General features: G+C 39.1%; 1 protein-coding gene across 4 annotated transcripts in view; it reads right to left on the bottom strand.

The window, feature by feature from the left end:
• Nucleotides 1–2,177: 2,177 nt before the first annotated feature.
• Nucleotides 2,178–19,718, bottom strand: part of LOC136880825 (E3 ubiquitin-protein ligase RNF8) — a 142,363-nt gene continuing 124,822 nt past the window's right edge. The window contains exons 11-12 of one of the 4 annotated variants that reach the window (XM_068229203.1): nucleotides 8,456–8,646; nucleotides 2,178–4,248 (exon numbers count right to left, since the gene is read on the bottom strand). In XM_068229203.1, the coding sequence (XP_068085304.1) occupies nucleotides 4,211–4,248; nucleotides 8,456–8,646 (229 nt within the window). In that variant the 3' untranslated portion in view covers nucleotides 2,178–4,210. The remainder of the gene's footprint in view (nucleotides 4,249–8,455; nucleotides 8,647–19,718) is intronic. The other 3 variants (XR_010860952.2, XR_010860953.2, XM_067153372.2) reach the window with 3 other exon arrangements.

Genomic DNA, 19,718 nt, shown 5'->3' with positions numbered 1-19,718 from the left:
TATTGAAGAGTATTATGGAAGTTTGATGAAGCTGTTGAATTATTGTTGATATAGAATGGTTCTATGGCGTTATAGGCCCATTTAACAAGCTGTGTGAGGCGTTATTAGGATACTAATGGTCACTAACGGTTTTTACTCCTTGTGTTGTACGTATGTCGTCTGTCTTCACGTCAGAAAACCATACCAATGTTGAGAATTTCCACCCATCATCATCTCTGCAACTTTCTTTTTACAAATTAGGCCAACTATAAACATCTGGTGAACTTCTTGTCAACGCAATCTTGCCGAATAAATCTAAAATAACCTACGAATGTTGAACAATAAATATCACGGACAAACGCATGCCAACGTCAAGTAACTTTTGTCAAGCAATTGGAATGTTTTTCCTTCATATATTTTTTTATACTAAGCTGTATATTTTGACATATCTTTTTACCATATATTTAGCAGTTATTTGACTTACATTTCAAACTTTGACTACGGCTTTAAGCCATCAACCGTCTTTTATAGTCACATGACGCCTTCATTTTTAAATGTACCTCTTATGAATCTACCAGTTTTTATGTATCAATTGTTTGTATTATATATTCTCATTGAACTGATTTCATATGCCTTCCACTATGTATTAGACATCTATTAATGTCTACGGCTTTAAGCCGTACATTCTTACGACGTCCTAATTAACAAAGAACTACATATGTGTTTATCATTTTATTAGATCTATAGTTATTTCATTGAACATTTTATATGTACTACCTTTGAATCCACTAGTTTTTAGTATCATTTGAATGTAATGTATATTCTCATAGAACTGATATTTTATGCCTTCCACTATGTATTAGACATCTTTTAATGACTACGGCTTCAAGCCACCTTCTTTTACTATAGTACAATCAAACAAGTCCTATTCAACAAAGAACTACGTATGTTTTTATCAATATATTAGATTTTTAGTTACTTCATGAACATGTTTATAACTAACGTAAATCTTACCTCTCTTATAATCATCAAATACTTTTTTGAATATCTTTAACCAGATGCCTGGTAAAATAATAAGGTTTTTGATAATGACTGAAGATGCCTCACAGTGAGAGGCGAAACATGTCTCATCTGAATAATGTTTTAAAGTAAATGCCAACTTCTTGTAATGTATTGAATAGGTGGAAATAAACAAAAGATATTATCCTATATACAGTTTAAGTGGTATGTTCCGAGCTGTCAGCGGAGAGATGGCGTGGAATGATATTAGTAGACGAATAAGTTTGAATGGCGTTTATAAAAGTAGGAAAGATCACAATATGAAGATAAAGTTGGAATTCAAGAGGACAAACTGGGGCAAATATTCATTTATAGGAAGGGGAGTTAGGGATTGGAATAACTTACCAAGGGAGATGTTCAATAAATTTCCAATTTCTTTGAAATCATTTAGGAAAAGGCTAGGAAAACAACAGATAGGGATCTGCCACCTGGGCGACTGCCCTAAATGCAGATCAGTATTGATTGATTGATTGACCAGTGGCTCTAGAGCAATCAACGTGAAATCGAGAGGTGTGGGTTCAGAATTCCTCCCTCAAGCAACAGCATATTCCATTACAATAGCTTTTGGTTATACTTGTCATCCGGGAAGTTTTCAACCCCTAATTACAAAACAGAGGTTTCCAATGCTAGGGGTTACCTCACACAATTGGTTGACTGGCAGATTTCCCAAGCCAGTAACTCTAACCCTAGACTCCCCACGCAAGCAAACCCAATACTCTTCATAACCACACATCACTAAACTTGAAAAAAAAAAAAAAAGGGGCGGGGGGGGCTTGCAGTCAAATTCAGGCCCCCACTAATCGCCATCCATTTCTGGCTCTTTCCTTTTAAACATAACCACTGTACCAAGCTCGATAGCTGAAGTCGCTTAAGTGCGGCCAGTATCCAGTATTTGGGAGACAGTGGGTTCGAACCCCACTGTCGGCAGCCCTGAAGATGGTTTTCCGTGGTTTCCCATTTTCACACCAGGCAAATGCTGCGGCTGTACCTTAATTAAGGCCACGGCTGCTTCCTTCCCCGTCCTAGCCCTTTCCTGTCCAATGATCACCATAAGACCTATCTATGTCGGTGCGACGTAAAGCCAATAGCAAAAAAAAAAAACAACAAAAAAACATAAATAACCACTGTAAGACCTGCTGTCTACCTGTAATCCTGTTAATCTGATCATTCAGTTCAGGAGTCCAACTTGAAACTGACATGACAGATTTGATTAAATTACAGTTTTATCTCATTTTCTTTTCAGAATATCTAATCTTTTTAATACGATTTTCTTAGGTTTATATCTGATAAAATCTCTAATATCTGACACATCAACAAAATATAATTTCAGTACATATGTAACACAATAATACAATGGAAATTGGGAAGTTTCACATACCAGCTTTAGAAAAATACAGACTGCTGTGAAAATATTTCTTAAATATTTCATTAAAAAATAACTCTTCGTTTCAGCTTTAGTGAGAGGAACATATAAACAGTATATCGTTTTACAGAGGAAAAAGGTAAGGTACTTTTAGTTGTGATTTCAACATAATTTATACACTATTTAAAAAGGGAAATTATCACAGATACAACATTTTTAAGAAATTTTTTTTATATATAGACATTGGTTCCCATATGGAAGCTGAAATATTTGTCCTGAATGAGAAAATTCTTAATTACAATATAATTGGTCCATTATTGGAAATTATAAATTTTCAGGCTAACTCATTCTTGTTTGCCAGCATTTTGTTGCAGTATGCCAATTTGAATTTGCACAACCACATTGAAATCAAAATAAATTTTTGACCTATTAAAAACAAAAATGGCTAATTAAATACTCACAAAAATTGATGCCTGCTAGGCTATTAGATGATATATACTGGTTCCCATAAGGAACCTGAAATATTTGTCCTGAATGAGTAAATTCATAATTCTAACATAAATGGTCCGTTATTGGAAATGACAAGTTTTCCAGCTAACTCATTCTTGGTTGCCAGTCTCTCATAGTGCATTGGTACTACTTGTCCTAGTATCCTACGCAGTGGCCTCCACTATATGCACTAGCCATGCGTCTTGGTAGGTGTGCTTGTTACCAACTGATGAGCACTAATTGGCACACCGGAGTGAAATGCTGGCAAACAAAAATTAACAAACAAATCATTTCATAAATTTTGGTGTTCCGTGGCACCATAAAATACTTGTCAGAAAAGTGAAGAAACTGTCATGGACATGTAAGACAGGTGGGAACAGTACACCTGCAAGTTCACAAGATCACTCACTACAAAAGCTAGTAATTTGTAAAGCATTTTGCAGTAGCTTCCACTGAAGTCCCAGTCTCATGGGTGGTGCTGAGTGATGACATTCACAGCACGATCAACAGTTCTGCAATAGCACTTTCTAACCCAGTAATGAGTAAAGCAGTAGCAAACTACCTCACTCTTCATCATACCTTGTATGCCTTATTATGGCACCACCATTGCTTTTTGAGGTTTCGTTTATATATGCTTTCAAGGATCTAATCTACCTCCATGCTGAAGACTTGACAGCCATATATCGAAGAATACTCTTAAAAATAGTTGTTAAATATAGCATTCTAAAGCGCACAAAGAAGGAACAAACTAATACGCCAACCTTCTATATAACACCACAGACAAAACTGCTAAAGATCCTTTGCAAGCACAAGACATAAATTGATCTGTAACATTTTTTCAAAAGCTGGTTAAGTTTCAGGCTTGAACGAAGAAACATCCTGGGATGTGTGATAGTGTGTGTACTGCAAACTAAAGTCTGATGAATGGTAACACTGTTTAGGAGATTTTCTTGAGGTCCAGTTGGTAAGATACAACAAAGTATAAGCCTAAAAGAAAATTCCTTATTATGATACAATATTTTACTTTTCAACCGGTACCAAGCAATAACATTCATATAGAGGTATTTTAAAATACATTGCTAAACAAATTGCTTCTGCCATACATGAGTTCAGAAAAAATCACTCGGACATCTTTAACATAGGTATGCGACTTCATCCCACTTATACAATAAAAAGAGTTTATAGAAGTATCAAAAAACTAAAGTAAAAACTGTACATCAACCCAGCTCCGTTCTATAGGATTGGGTGCACATACTCTTGCCGGCTTCGCAAACTGTCCATACATACACAAATCTTGCAAACCACTGGAACACAAAATATTCAATCGGGACAGCCACTCGCCCAATGACCACGTCGACCTAGAAAAGAAAGCACTGTTCATACAAGCAACAATAGTTCCTTCACAACATGACATACAGGTAGAAAGATTTATCCACAATAACAACCAAGTGCAAAATAACAGTAACAAGGTGATGTTTACAAATAACGAACAGTAACATAATTGCTCACAATTATTTCTGAATATGTGTTTTCAGTATCCAATTATTTACTGCTAGTACATACACACAACATGCACCAGGCTGAACATTACCTATACTTTTAAAATATATTTACAACCTCCTTCCTCCCTCTCCCCCCCCAAAAAAACACACACACAATATGCATCAGAACAGCTTTCCAAAACCTCTGTGTTGAAACAAATGTAAAAAAAGAAAAGAGTATCGATTCATAAACATATTTTTCAGGATAGTAAAATGAAAATATATTTGAGGTTCCCGTGTTTAAATATCTTTCATTCCATTTGTTTTGCTTCTCGAAACAGAACATTCTTCCATCTGGTGTCTGCATTGGTTTTCATGCCTTGTGGGAAAAAGAAATACACTCACAGGCAAGGAGATTTCAGCTCAATGGAACAGAAACCATCCGACCCTTCAGAGATCATCTGAAATTCAAGAAATGCCCAAGGAAATATGTAAGATTTAGCACCCTCTGAATGCAGCAGCTATTTCTTCCAATGAGTGTAAAATGAGATCTTTCCAGAAGACCCTCACATGACTCCAGAAGGTTTTGCATGTTACTGAAAACATTAACCTCACCGTTGTTCATAACATTTGTTGGACCTCCTCTAACTGTGTTTGATCCAACTAAGTACGTTAAAACATGACTTCTTGACAGACACCAAAAGGACGACCTGGAAACAAGCAGAGGAGGATGGCGATATGTTAAATATTCAATACACTGTTACGTTGTACTGCATTGGATACTGGCCGCACTTAAGCAACTGCAGCTATCGAGCTCGGTAAAGTTCCTTTTGGGGATCATTGTAAGTGCATAGGTGTTAATATAAGGAAAGATCTTCATTGGGGTAGTCACATAAATGGGATTGTAAATAAAGGGTACAGATCTCTGCACATGGTTATGACGGTATTTAGGGGTTGTTGTCATGGTTATGACGGTATTTAGGGGTTGTTGTAAGGATATAAAGGGGAGGGCATATAAGTCTCTGGTAAGACCCAAACTAGAGTATGGTCCTGGTGTCTGGGACCCTCACCAGGATTACTTGATTCTGGAACTGGAAAAAATCCAAAGAAAAGCAGCTCTATTTGATCTGGGTGAATTCAGACAAAAGAGTAGCGTTACAAAAATTTTGCTAAATTTGGGCTGGGAAGACTAGGAAGAAAGGGGACGAGCTGCTCGACTAAGTGGTATGCTCCCAGCTGTCAGTGAAGAGGTGGCATGGAATGTCATTAGTAGATGAATAAGTTTGAGTGGTGGCTTTAAATGTTGTAAAGATCACAATATGAAGATAAAGTTTGAATTCAAGAGGACAAATTGGGGCAAATACTCATTTGTAGGAAGGGGTGTTAGGGATTGAAGTAACTTACCAAGGGAGATGTTCAATACATTTCCATTTTCTTTGCAGTCATTTAAGAAAAGGGTAGAAAAATAACAGATAGGAAATCTGCCACCTGGGTGTCTGCCCTAAATGCAGAGCAGTAGCGATTGATTGATGAAAATAACGTACAGTATATTGTTTAAAAAGCCCTGAGACTTTCTCTTAATCCCCTCCTGATAGCCTGGAACCTCCTTTTCCTTAGGGGGAGCAGGAAAAGAAATAAAGGGAAAAGGCACTGGTTATTACATTGATGAACAATTGTCATTCAGGTTAAACTTGATGATGATGATTATGGGGCCTAACATACAGGTCATCAGAACCTAGTGGTATGAAATGAGACAAAATGTAATGACAATTTAAAAGTCCAAAATTCATCTACTGACCAGAATTCAAAATGTGATGATGAAGAATGAATGGATGAATATGAATTTAAAATAATCAGCATATCCAACTCTAAATACTGAAGGTTAAAAATAATTCCAAAATCAATCCACTGACTAAATAAAAAAAAAAAAAAAAAAAGAGACGAGCAATGATTATGAACTTAAAACAATCAGTGGATCTGACCCGCAATGCCCCACTTTCCCAAAACTTAAAACAATAGTACATACTGGCCAAGGACTGCTTCCAAAGCAGAAATCTGAATCGATGATGCTTGTTGTCTAAAGGGGTCCAAAATCCATGTCAACAGCCCCTCATAATGGTACTTATCACAAGTAAAGTAGAACCATGGTATTTCTCATGTTGTGGTTCTAATCAAAAGTAGCATAGACTCATGGTAATCCACACATTATGGTACTACTCACAAGTATTGTACATCGCACAGGTAATGCAGACCTATGGTGTTTCTCACATAATGGCACCACTCATAGGCAATGCAAACCCAGGGTGTTCCTCACCTAGGTGTACTTATCACGGGTGCTGGTATTCCTGTGGTGTTCCTCACACAGTGGGTACTAATCACAGGCAACAAAGACCCATGGTGGCACTTATATAGTGGTACTAATTACAGGCAACGCTCAAACCCATGGTGTTTCTCACATAACGGTACAATCAGGAAGAAATGCATTTAATTTTTTGGACATCTAATCAGGACACCAAAGAACAAGATCATCAAGAGAATAACAGAAAAATTATGGAATAGTTAAGTGCAACATTAAATGGATTACAGAAATCAAGGAAGATATGGACTACAAATTACAGAGGAAGACCTAAGAAACAAAATCAGGAAACTCACAGACAACCAAACCAGACTGCAAACCAGAATCAACAAACAGACAATAGGAAGAGTGATTTCTGATGAAGAAAGAAAGATAAGATCTGGGAGAATGAAGAACTACTGGGCTGACAGGAAACTGAAAAATTCTTTGTATAAAGTTGGCTAGAGTGGTCCAATGAAGGCCATAAAATGTAAATAATAATAATAATAATAATAATAATAATAATAATAATAAAAAAGGAACTAATCACAGGCAACGTAAGCCCACGGTGTTCCGCATATAGTGGTATTAATAACAGGTACTGTAAACCCACAGTGAACCACTCCCTGCTGCTACTAATCACAAACCTATTGTGTACCTAATATAGTCGTACTACTCGCAAGTAAAGGTGACCCATGGTGTTCCCCGCATGATGGTACTAATCACAAGTAGTTTCATGGTTGTAATTCAATCATCCCTTGGTCGCCTCTTACGACAGGCAAGGAATACAGTGGGTGTATTCTTCGCCAGGTTAAACTCAGTCCTATTTGGAAGTAATGGCATTAGAATTCACAAATATTGGCTGTAAGGAAATGATTCTAATGGTTCCGTCAGCTTCCGCTTTGATCGCTAGCGCTGTACAGTGTCCTGGGAGCCATCTGGTGACTAATGAATATACCATTTCCACTTCTATTATAACGTCTAAATTCAAAGCTCATTGTTTAAGAAGCCTTTCTCGTGGACAGTCGAGATTTTCTTCTGATAGCGCAGAGCAAAGTTCTCTGCGAAACGTAAAGAATTTCACCTTATTTTCTTGACATGGCATAAGCCCAAATAATATGTCTATAAGTATGGGCCGTGAAAGTATCAATGGCAACTTTTAAATTTATTCCATCGACAGAATATCACCAGCTGACGTTACAGCTAGTGGAGCCAATAGCGATGTATCATCAGTCGGTCTTTTTCACAAACGTGGGTACCGATGATATATCATCACCGGCCCTACAAGGGTTAAAAATATTTACTTATATACAAGTTTCTATTGGACAAGAAGTTTCCCCCACTTTTTGGCTACTTGTTTAATGTTGCACTAATACATCAAAGGTTTTTAGCGATGCAAGGATGGGAAAGGGCTACGACTGGGAAGGTAGCGGCTGTGGCCTTAATTAAGGTACAGCCCCAGCATTTGCCTGATGTCAAAATGGGAAATGACTGAAAACCACCTTCAAGGCTCCAAAATGCAAGCTCACAGCTACGCGACCTTAACCGCACGGCCAACTCACTCGGTGGCAAGAAGTGTTACAAAAACTGAAGTCATGAAAGAAGTGGAAAAATTTCATATTGCCACCAAGGAGAGTCAAGCTGGTTTTGTCAGGAGAAGAAATTAAAACCAAATCCACATAATCACAAGTCGAGAAAGGCATATGAAAAGAACTACATAACATGCAGAACTTATGGTAATTGACTTACCACATCGGAAGCAGCTCCCATACCCTCCATAGTATGCTCCATCTATGCCTTCTACCGACGATTCTGATTCATCGGAAACAGAAGAACCACTGGTGTGCGAACCAGATGATACTGAGTCGTCGTCGTCATAGTACTCGTCATCATAGTACTCGTCGTCGCTACTGATGATGAGGATCTCGCTGTCATTTTCCCTGTCAAGGAAAAGAGGAAGGTTCTTTAATGAGAGTGACAAATAGTTACTTGTGCTCCTTACATTGAATTATTAATTAAAGCAACAAAAAAAAAGATAATCTCCGTTCACAACATTTTATGTAGTATGGAGTGAAAAGCTTACTATTTACACAAAGGATAGCTGAATTAAGAGTAATTAATTTTGTATATCTTCCTTATTTGGTAGTTGCAGAAGATGAGAAGATTGTGATGAGTTACATATTATTTATGATAATAATAAACATATGACATTATGTGGATCAAACAGAAAGTGAAAACAATACATAAAAAGTATGTAATTTATAAAAATGAATGCGCGTAATATAATCAGGGAGAACAATGATGTAGATTTGCACGTCCAAGTCTTCTAGCCACAAAACCAACCATGTCTTCCTGATAACCATGATATGCACACAGAGCACATACTGTATATTTGCAATGTGCCAAATGGTCTGGAACTCTGCTCCACAATCATATCTTGGAAAGATTTTGAAACCGCACTTATGTAATGTGAAGACGCATCTTCCACAGTTGTGTGGATCCAAAGAAACTGTAATAATAATTTCGTGTGGCTATTTCTAGCCGAGTGCAGCCCTTGTAAGGCAGACCCTCCGATGAGGGTGGGTGGCATCTGCCATGCGTAGGTAACTGAGTGTTATTGTGGTGGAAGATAGTGTTATGTGTGGTGTGTAAATTACAGGGATGTTGGGGACAGCACAAACACCCAGTCCCCGAGCCAAGGGAAATTAACCATTTAAGGTTAAAATCTCTGACCCGGTCGGGAATCGAACCCAGGGACCTCTGAACCAAAGAGTACTGCGCTGACCATTCAGTCAAGGAGCCGGACGGTGGTGTGGTGTGTTGTGTGTATATGACGAGAAGTGCATAAAATGAACACAACACCCAGCATCGGAGGAATTAGTCAAATGCATTTAAAATCCCCATCACGGCTGGGAATCGAACCTAGAGCACTCTGAACCGAAGGCCTCAACGTTGACCATTCAGCCAAAAATATACATGGAAAAAAAAAAAAACTAAGTGATGAATTAATGCATTTGAAGTATTGTATATTGAACACATATTTGGCTTTGACAATAAGAAAGTGACTGTAGTAGTAGCAGCAGTAATAATAATAATAATAATAATAATAATAATAATAATAATAATAATAATAATAATAATAATAATTGTAATAATTATAAGAAGAACAATAAAACAACACTAGACTTGATTATTTTTCATCAAGAGAATCAATACTTCTCCAGTTACAGATGATACGTACAAATAATAACAATACTACTACTGTTAGTAATATAACTAAGCAATATACCATATACATATTCACAAAACACATACAGGAGAAGACAACATGAAAATGAAGAAGGAAGTTTAACTTTCAGTTACTAAATATGCACAGCATAATACCATGAATTCTCGATCTATGAGATGTCCATAAGATGTCTTCAAATGTCACTAGGTGACGATTGGAATACATTCACCATCCCACTAATTTCATTCAGGGATCTTAGGGCCTGTATAAACCAAGAGTTCCTGCGTGATTCAGTTCTGCACTTGGGTAAGTGAAAGGTGACAGTCAGTCTGGTGTTACAGGAAGGAACATGAATTGGTAGCAACTGGAATAAATTAGGACAGTCAAGGAAATTACCGATACATTTGTGTATGAAACATGCATTCACATACTTGTACCAAGTTTAAAGCGACTCAATATGCATCATGCATCCAAGAACTTTCTTAAAGTGCCAAGCATTTCATGTCATTGTGTATAAAATTTGTCATTATGTTGTGTGTCAACCTACTGATATGTGTTTAGGCAATTCTCATGATGATTGTTATCAGATTCCCTTTGATTTAATTATTCTGCAAGAACTGATGATGACTCCAAGGGAGTCGAAACCAGTCTTCGCTTATTTAATTTCAAATATTTTACATTGTGTTGAATAGTGGAACATTCCTCAACTCCTATTATATCAATATGCATCTTTGTACAAAACAGATCACAACCTATCGATGACAACATGGTATACAAACACACTGTCTTTTGAGAATCTGATATGAACTCACTCTAAGGCATTAATTAAATATTGCTGTTAAGGGGTCCACATCTCAGAGCAGTACTCTAGACCTGAGAGAAATTTCTTTTCAGGAATCACAACTGTTGAGATGTCTTATTGATAGGGACCTGCGTTTTTTGCGTATGCGATAACACCAACATTTTAAAAATATTCCCTAAAATGCTTTGGAAACAGTTACCTATAATTAACGTTGTTAATTTGAAAACTAGACAGCTTTATTTCGCAAAATAAAATGAAATGAGACAATAACACGATTATGTCAACTTTATTAATTTTATATGCATAATAATGCAAATTCACAGTGTCTGCTTTCAAATAAAGGTTTTTCCACTGCCAGAATAGACCATTGTGTCCATCACAATCTTATAAGGTCAACTTGTTCTCCCACTATATCAACTCGACTCATGCGCCATTCTGCTTAAGAAGCTGGTCAGTAAGTCATATTTTCTCTCTGCGTTCTGTTAGGGCTAGTATTATGGCTTTAAAACCCCAAAATATGATAAGATGATAAAAAATAACACAAAATACTTTTCTTGACCCTTTATATAATACTTGACTGCATTAACTGTTGCCTTCTCGTGAAGGCCATTGAATTGCACTTTGAAATATTTAAGAGGCGGCCGGAGTCAGTTCTAGATTCACATTTTATTTCAAAATATCGCCACTAGTCTCGTTGATGTCGACAACTAACTCCACTGATAGTTATATCGCGGGTGCATAGATGGCAGTACGAAAGGCCAAGGCCGAACGAGCGATTCCCCTCTCACCCTCCAGCGTCACATAGTCTGTCACCAGAAGTTGTGATACAGTACTTGCACGGAGCTGATGGTGTTGACATTTGTACGGAATGCGAAACATTCCAAGAAATTATTGAGCATGAGTTAGTGCTGAACAAAACAGTCAAAATAAGGTACTGTTTCCGACAAATATAAATGAAATGGCGTATGGTTTTTAGTGCCGGGAGTGTCCGAAGACAAGTTCGGCTCGCCAGATGCAGGTCTTTTGACTTGACACCCGTAGGCGACCTGCGCGTCGTGATGAGGTTGAAATGATGATGGAGACGACACATACACCCAGCCCCCATGCCAGAGAAATTCAATTATGGTTAAAATTACCAACCCTGCCGGGAATCGAACCCGGGACCCCTGTGACCAAAGGCCAGCACGGCGGACAGTTTCCGATGATGAAATGAAGTAGAGCATCAATCCCGTCCCCGCCTCACGTCTTTCCCTGTACCGGCCAGTCAGTGAAACATAAGATAATTCTATCCAATGAAAATACAAACTGATATAACAGAAGAATTTTTTAGTCACACAGTGATACTTTGGACATACGATGAATATTGTAACGCGACCAAGAACGGAATTTTCCAACAACCATGAGTAAAAAAAAAGAGCCTTACAAATTTATAACAGTTTTTTCCTCTTGGAAACAAACAGTTCTGAAATATATAAACAATGTATAAAACATCCCTTTGCATATTGTGTTAAAATTTGAATTCGATCAAATAACTTGTTTTCGGAGACACAGAGGTGCCGGAATGTTGTCCCGCAAGAGTTCTTTAACGTCTCGACCTTCCAATACCACCGCCCTGAGGCAGGATCGAACCTGCCAAGCGGCAGAAGGCCTGCGTTCCTGAGCCGTTGTGAGAGTCTCTTTGTCTTTACAAAGACGGATTTGAAGTCGTATGTTTTCGCATAAGTTTTAAATAATAAATGTTACAGCATCTAAATATCCATTAGTTCTGTATTTCATGACTTGAGTGGAGTGTAATTAGAGTAACTACTAAGCTCAAAAATATACCACTTCATTCTCGCTCTCGGTGACGTCAGGCGCTTTAGCCAATAGCAACGCTGCTCACCGGAATGACCTATCTGACCTGTGAGTTATTCCAGTTACGTTGGATAACCCAATTTCCAAGAAATACAAGGACTGTAAACGACGGTTTTGTATACCTACCCGTTATGAAACTCGGAAACGGTGCTGGTAAAGAACGCAACAGCTGAGGGGCACTGCAACTTCCCTCTGTAGGTGGGGGGTAGTAGAATAACACCCACAGTATCCCCTGCCTGTCGTAAGAGGCGATTAAAGCGGGCCCCATAGGCTCTGAACTTGGGAGTCTGGGTTGGCGACCACGGAGCCCTTAGCTGAGTCCTAGCTTTATTTCCACTTACTTGTGCCGGGCTCCTCACTTTCATATATCCTTCTTCCTCAAGTGACATTTTTTTTTTTTTTGCTTTATGTCGCACAGACACAGATAGGTCTTATGACGACGATGGGGCAGGCAAGGGCTAGGAGTGGGAAGGAAGCGGCCGTGGCCTTAATTGAATCGATTATTTCAGAAAGCAGTCAAGTGCCAAAAAATGGAAAAACGAGTTATACGCACATTTTGGTGCTGAAACCAGTCAAGAAACGTCGTCCTTAATAGTCAGGTATTACGTTGAATTTCGTATTTATTTCAGAAACCAGTTAAGTGACACCGCTTGGTTGGTTTCTGCGATAAACTGCTGGTACCTTTCCGGTTGGCGCTGCTGTTCTGAATCCAGAATAACCAGCTGTTCATCTGTTTTTGTTAACATTGTTGTGTTTCTGGAATCGCATGTTCCTAGTTTTGTGAACAACTGATTCAAAAAGTGTTTCTTTTGTTCAGTGCAGTGTTTTTTATATTCTTACTAATATGTCTCGCCTCTGTGGTGTAGTGGTTAGTGTGATTAGCTGCCACCCCCAGAGGTCCGGGTTCGATTCCCGGCTCTGCCACGAAATTTGAAAAAGTAGTACGAGGGCTGGAACGGGGTCCACTCAGCCTCGAGAGGTCAACTGAGTAGAGGTGGGTTCGATTCCCACCTCAGTCATCCTAGAAGTGGTTTTCCGTGGTTTCCCACTTCTCCTCCAGGCAAATGCCGGGATGGTACCTAACTTAAGGCCACGGCCGCTTCCTTCCCTCTTCCTTGCCTGACCCATCCAATTTTCCCATCCCTCCACAAGGCCCCTGTTGAGCATAGAAGGTGAGGCTGCCTGGGCGAGGTACTGGTCATTCTCCCCACTTGCATCCCCCGACCCAAAGTCTGAAACTCCAGGACACTGCCCTTGAGGCAGTAGAGGTGAGATCCCTCGCTGAGTCCGAGGGAAAAACCAACCCTGGAGGGTAAACAGATTAAGAAGAAGAAGTGATATGTCTGAAAATTCAGAAGCGGGTTCGAATCCCACTGTCGGCAGCCCTGAAGATGGTTTCCGTGGTTTCCCATTTTCACATCAAGAAAATGCTGGGGCTGTAACTTAATTAAGGCCATGGACGCTTCCTTCCAACTCCTAGGCCTTTCCTATCCCGTCGTCGCCATAAGACCTATCTGTGTCGGTGCGACGTAAAGCCACTACTGTAGCAAAAATAAATCAGAAGACGAGCCTGTATCTAAAAAGGAAACGAGGAGTGGTAGACAAACAAACTCACACGCGTAATATTATTCAGAATGCAAGGGTAAAAGGAGAAGGTTATATTTCTTACTCAGACAAGGAAGTACCTGGTCTGAGCCCTATATTATTCTTTCTTATTGTTTGTTTTAGGTGCCCATCAATATCAAGAAGATACGTGAACTAAATGCCTTAAAACCTTACCTGATGGAACATGAATACTTTTATGACAGCATTTTACAATGACCTACTACAGAGACAGAATGTGCTGTGGAGTTTGTTTATGCGGATTGATTACCTCCTGTCATGATGAGCAGGCATTGCTGATTTCATCCTTTTGTATCAGCAGTACAGTCTAAACCTATTAAAATATGTTTTTTTAACAAATATGGGGTTTATGACAAAATCCCTTCAAAATTCAAGAACCATCCCATAAAAATATGTTTGCAACACTCGTTTATTTCAGAAACCAGTTAAGTGGAAATTTCTTCCGGTTTTTTTACGGCGAAGTTAATAAGCACAACATATTTCTCCTTAGATAGAAATTATTAAGAGATATAATACTTTCAAGCTAAAATATTAAAACCCCTACCGTCAGGCCCCGATTTCAAATAGTTAGCGCTCTGGGCAAACAATATTTAGCCGCCCACCCCTCTGCTCGTTCTAAAAAATAATTAAATATTACAGTTTTCAAGATTATGAGTTTTTAAACAGCACATTATGCAAATACAGTTAATTCTCATAATTAAAGTTATCAAGCCAAATAAAGATAACAGCCAAATAAGAATGAGGCTGTTTTTATTGTTATTTAAAAAGCCGTTGGTTCAGTTTGATAATTTGTATGTAAGTAAATAATTTTAGAAGTAAGACACGTTTTCTTCATAAAATTTAAATATATAGATTAAATTCAGGTTTTAAAGTTAGAATAGTTTAAAGTGTTTTATATAGTCTAATAAAATAATTGGAATAATTTGTGGAATGTAAAAGTAATTTGAGTGTAATGAATTTAAGACGAAATTCACGCAGGCCATAATTACTCGATCCACCAGCCGCCGACCCTCAAAAACTGGCGCCCTGGGTAAATGCCCAGTCCGCCCATTTGTAAACTGGGGCCTGCTTACCGTAACATATTGTCTGATGCTAGACAGTTTCTTTCATTTTCCCAAAAATGACAGATTTGGCGCTTGACTTGTTTCTGAAATCATAGATTCAATTAAGGTACAGCCCCAGCATTTGCTTGGTGTACAAAATGGGAAACCACGGAAAACCATCTTCAGGGCTGCCGACAGTGGGGTTCGAACCTGTTATCTCCCGAATACTGGATACTGGGCGCACTTTAGCGACAGCAGCTATCGAGCTCGGGTTTTAAGTATCTAGAACCGCCACTGCCCATATTGTAATAGGCTACAACTGAAAGAGGAACAACATATATTTATAGCAATTTATTCTTATTCTACTAAACCTTAAAATAGTTTTATAAATGTATACACACAGAGATAATGCAGAAACATTAGTAGCAACTACTATTCAGTATGCGGATTCTCAACCATTACTACATCTCTTTCTGTAACGTTACGCCATTTAGCCATTCTTTTAGTGAGATATGTTGTAGCTTATTCGAACTGACGATTCACCTCCGACCTATTCACCTCGACCTACAATTACCAATAAAAATAAGTTAATTGTCTTAGTGTGAATAGTAAACATCATTGCGTCACTAATATAACAAAGACAATTCAATAAAGTCGGATCGGCTGTGAGCTTGCATCCGGGAGATAGTAAGTTCGAATCCCACTATCGGCAGCCCTGAAAATGGTTTTCCGTGGTTTCCCATTTTCACACCAGGCAAATGCTGGGGCTGTACCTTAATTAAGGCCACGGCCGCTTCCTTCCAACTCCTAGACCTTTCCTATCCCATCGTCGCCATAAGACCTATCTGTGTCGGTGCGACGTAAAGCCCCTAGCAAAAAAATAAAATAAAAAATAAAGTCGGATAACACCTACCTCAGATAAGGCAGCTGTTCTAAGTTCATTTGCAATTTCATGGTGTTCTTCACCAACATATTTGTCGTATTCTTCGGCGTGTTTTAAAGAATAATGTCAATGAATGTTATTTTTTTTTGCTAGTGGTTTTACATCGCACCGACACAGATATGTCTTATGGCGACGATGGGATAGGAAAGGCCTATGAGTTGGAAGGAAGCGGCCGCGGCCTTAATTAAGGTACAGCCCCAGCATTTGCCTGGTGTGAAAATGGGAAACCACGTAAAACCATCCTCAGGGCTGACGACAGTGGGATTCGAACCCACTATCTCCGGGATGCAAGCTCACAGCCGCGTGCCTCTAACCGCACGGCCAGCTCGCCCAGTGTTAACATTTTTAATAAAGTTTAATGTCTTATTACAAATCAAGCATTTTGCCATTCCATTGCACTCGGTAAAAAGATACGGCATAATAAAACACGACAAAATATAACGTGCTATTGAAAGGTCATACCACAACTAGCGAGTAACAAAGTATTGTCAGCGTGTCCACTGCCGCTTGTTATGAAGCACGGGCGAGGAAGAGACTGATAGCAGCTAAAGGTCTCGCTCACCACATCCCTGCATGGGTAAGAGCTAATCTGTCATCATCCCTCTTCAAGGACAAGGCGCTGCGGCATCTGACGGAAACTGGCTGAACTACCAGCACTAGAATTCGGCCGACACTCGGAAGTCAATAAGCAGAGCTTTATTAAAATCACGATTAAATATATAAAGAAACCCTAATTTTGAAGTATGTTAAAGTAGCCCCTTAGAGAAAAATATAAACTTCGCTACGGTATAGTTTGCTTCCAATTTGAACACCATCTTGACTTAAAACAAGTTTAGGAAAACCACGGTTCAGAGCTCAATTTCATATGGAGATTCGTTATTTTAATTACCATTTTATAACTATATTTGCATTTCTTTTTGAAATGTTTTTGCACTAATGAAAAGTGTATCACAGACTACCGTGCGCTATAAAAACAAAATAATTTTACCTTGTTCCCTTTCCTTATAAAAACTCTTACAAACTTTTGACCCATGTTACAACAACTACTGAGCTGGTGGCCGGCCGTTCCAGCTCCGGCCGCCTCTTAAGGTTGAATGCCACTCTTTGCACCCATAATTACTATTATTTATATCTGCCTGCAGCGATTTGCAGTCACTCATGTTTTCAATCACCCTGGAAACTTCAAGGTTATCAGTATAGAACAGGTAGTTGCTCAAATGAATTTGTGATGGCAGATCACTAACAAATGGGAGGAAACACAAAAGTTCCAATAATTTACCTTGTGGAACTCCACATAGGTCAGTAAGAAAGAGAAATGAGACCCTCATATTTTACTAAATACCTTCTGTCATAAAGCACTTAAACCATTCGAGTGAGCTTCCATGAATGCCAGACCACTTAGTAGAGTGTTATGCAACGCAGAGTCAAAAGCGTTGGAAATATCTGTCTAGGTATGAAGTAGGAGTAAACAGCAAGATTGGTGGTTGTTGAATGTTTGTTTCTGGACAAAACTATGGTGGTTAACATTAATTAAACCACTGACTGCACTGTACAATGAGTTGTACACGTCTCGTTCTGCTGCTTTGGAAATGAGCGAACGAACAACTTCTGGTCTTACATTTTACAAACTTTAGTTTATTCTCCACCTAATCAATACATAGTTTTACTCTCAAACAGTACATCCTCAGCTATTCATCATAAAAATTGGAATTATTTTGTTATTTACTTTATGTCGCACCGACACAGATAGGTCTTATGGCGATGATGGGACAGGAAAGGCCTAGGAATGGGAAGGAAGCGGCCATGGCCTTAATTAAGGTACAGCCCCAGCATTTGCCTGGTGTGAAAATGGGAAACCACGGAAAACGATCTTCAGGCTGCCGACAGTGGGGTACGAACCCACTATCTTCCGGATGTGAGCTCACAGCTGCACGCTCCTAACCGCATGGCCAACTCGCCCGGTAAAAATGGAATTAGAAGGACTTAATGTCATAACTCACGTAACACAATTCCTAGAATGGGGTCTGGACCACATGATTTCTTCGTATCCATACACTTAAAGATTTTGCAGACTTCTGGTGCTGAAGTTACCAATAATGACAAGTTAATTGCTCTGAACTGTTCGGTGTGGGAACTACAAGAAATTCCAAGGAACACTGGGTGAATGAAATTTTTGGAAAGTTATCCAGAATTTCTTTCACTGAACTAATTGTGTTACACTCACTAATCATCGTAGAGGGTAGGCAACTAGATTTTGATTTGTAATCAATGAATTTCTAAAATATTTGTGGCTGTCCGCTAACGTCTTCCTCAACAGATACAACATATTCCCTGCATTTTCTTTGCTGCATTTGTCTGTATTCTTTTCTTAGTGCCGCAAATTCAATGTAATGTGAGGGAAGTGAAAGCCTCGCAACTCATTTCCCTGCTCTCTTTCTTTTACCTGCACTTTGTCTGCAAGTTCAGAATCATACCAGCAGTCTTCTTTATACGAGAAGGTATGGTGTCTTTAAGAGCATTGTGCACTAAATCATAAAACAGATGAACTGCAGCATCAAGGGATTTGAGCAAGTTCCATGGACAGCTGGATAAAAGATTTCATTAGGTGAGGAAAGTCTGCTTTTGTCCATACAAATGATGATTTAATAGCAAAGCAAAGCCATCTCCGTACAGGTCATGAAGGCCCTTGGAGGGGTGCAAGATAAGGCTTCTACCCCATCATGTGCTGATGTTGCAGATAGTGGAGCGATCGACTCTATGCCCAGCCGCTTTTGCCCCCAGGAACTAATCAGGTACTCATATTTGGTGTAGGCTGAGTGAACCTCAGGGCCATGTGCACCTCCGGAAGTGGAAATCTTGTTTCTTAAATTTTACGACTTCCTGGCGGGGATTCGAACCCACGTCCCTCCAAGCGAACCGAGCACGCCATTACCGTCTCGACCAGGCAGCCCCTAATGATGACTTAATACTCTGTGGAAAACAAGGAACATGGGAAAGATAAAGTCTGAGTTTAAGGGCAGGAAGATCAGATGGCACCAACTGTCATTTTGTTGCTTCACATTATTAGAGAATTGTTCAGGTACGAAAGCGAGGTCCAGGAAGTTTTTTCCTCGTGCTGCACACTTAGTGGAGGTTAAACCCATTATCTCTAAAAGAAAACTGACTCTCTCTTTAACATGGGTAGGATAGGATTAATAGATACTGAACACGATAATAGTGTCATTTTGTTTTGCTACATGATGAATTCGACCCAGGGTTTTTCGGAAGTCTGTGAGCCGTATTTACAACTTGTCTGAGGGACATGAAGCAGCAGACAATGTATAACGCTCGGCAAGGGGATGGGATGGGATGGATTTCACAACAAATTCCCAGTTTCCTGCTGGATCGGGTCGTTGCACTGGCCTGTAAGCCGAGTTCACTGCTATTAAAACTCCACCTCCCTTGTTCATACAAGTACGAACATTTTGCCCATCTTGAGGGTAAATGACAATAGGGAACATGCATAATTTTCAAAAATA

The sequence above is a fragment of the Anabrus simplex genome, chromosome 9 (assembly GCF_040414725.1).
Source record: "Anabrus simplex isolate iqAnaSimp1 chromosome 9, ASM4041472v1, whole genome shotgun sequence".
Lineage (NCBI taxonomy): Eukaryota > Metazoa > Arthropoda > Insecta > Orthoptera > Tettigoniidae > Anabrus > Anabrus simplex.
Note: the sequence above shows the minus strand (reverse complement) of the source record. Positions and strands in the feature narration are given on the sequence as shown.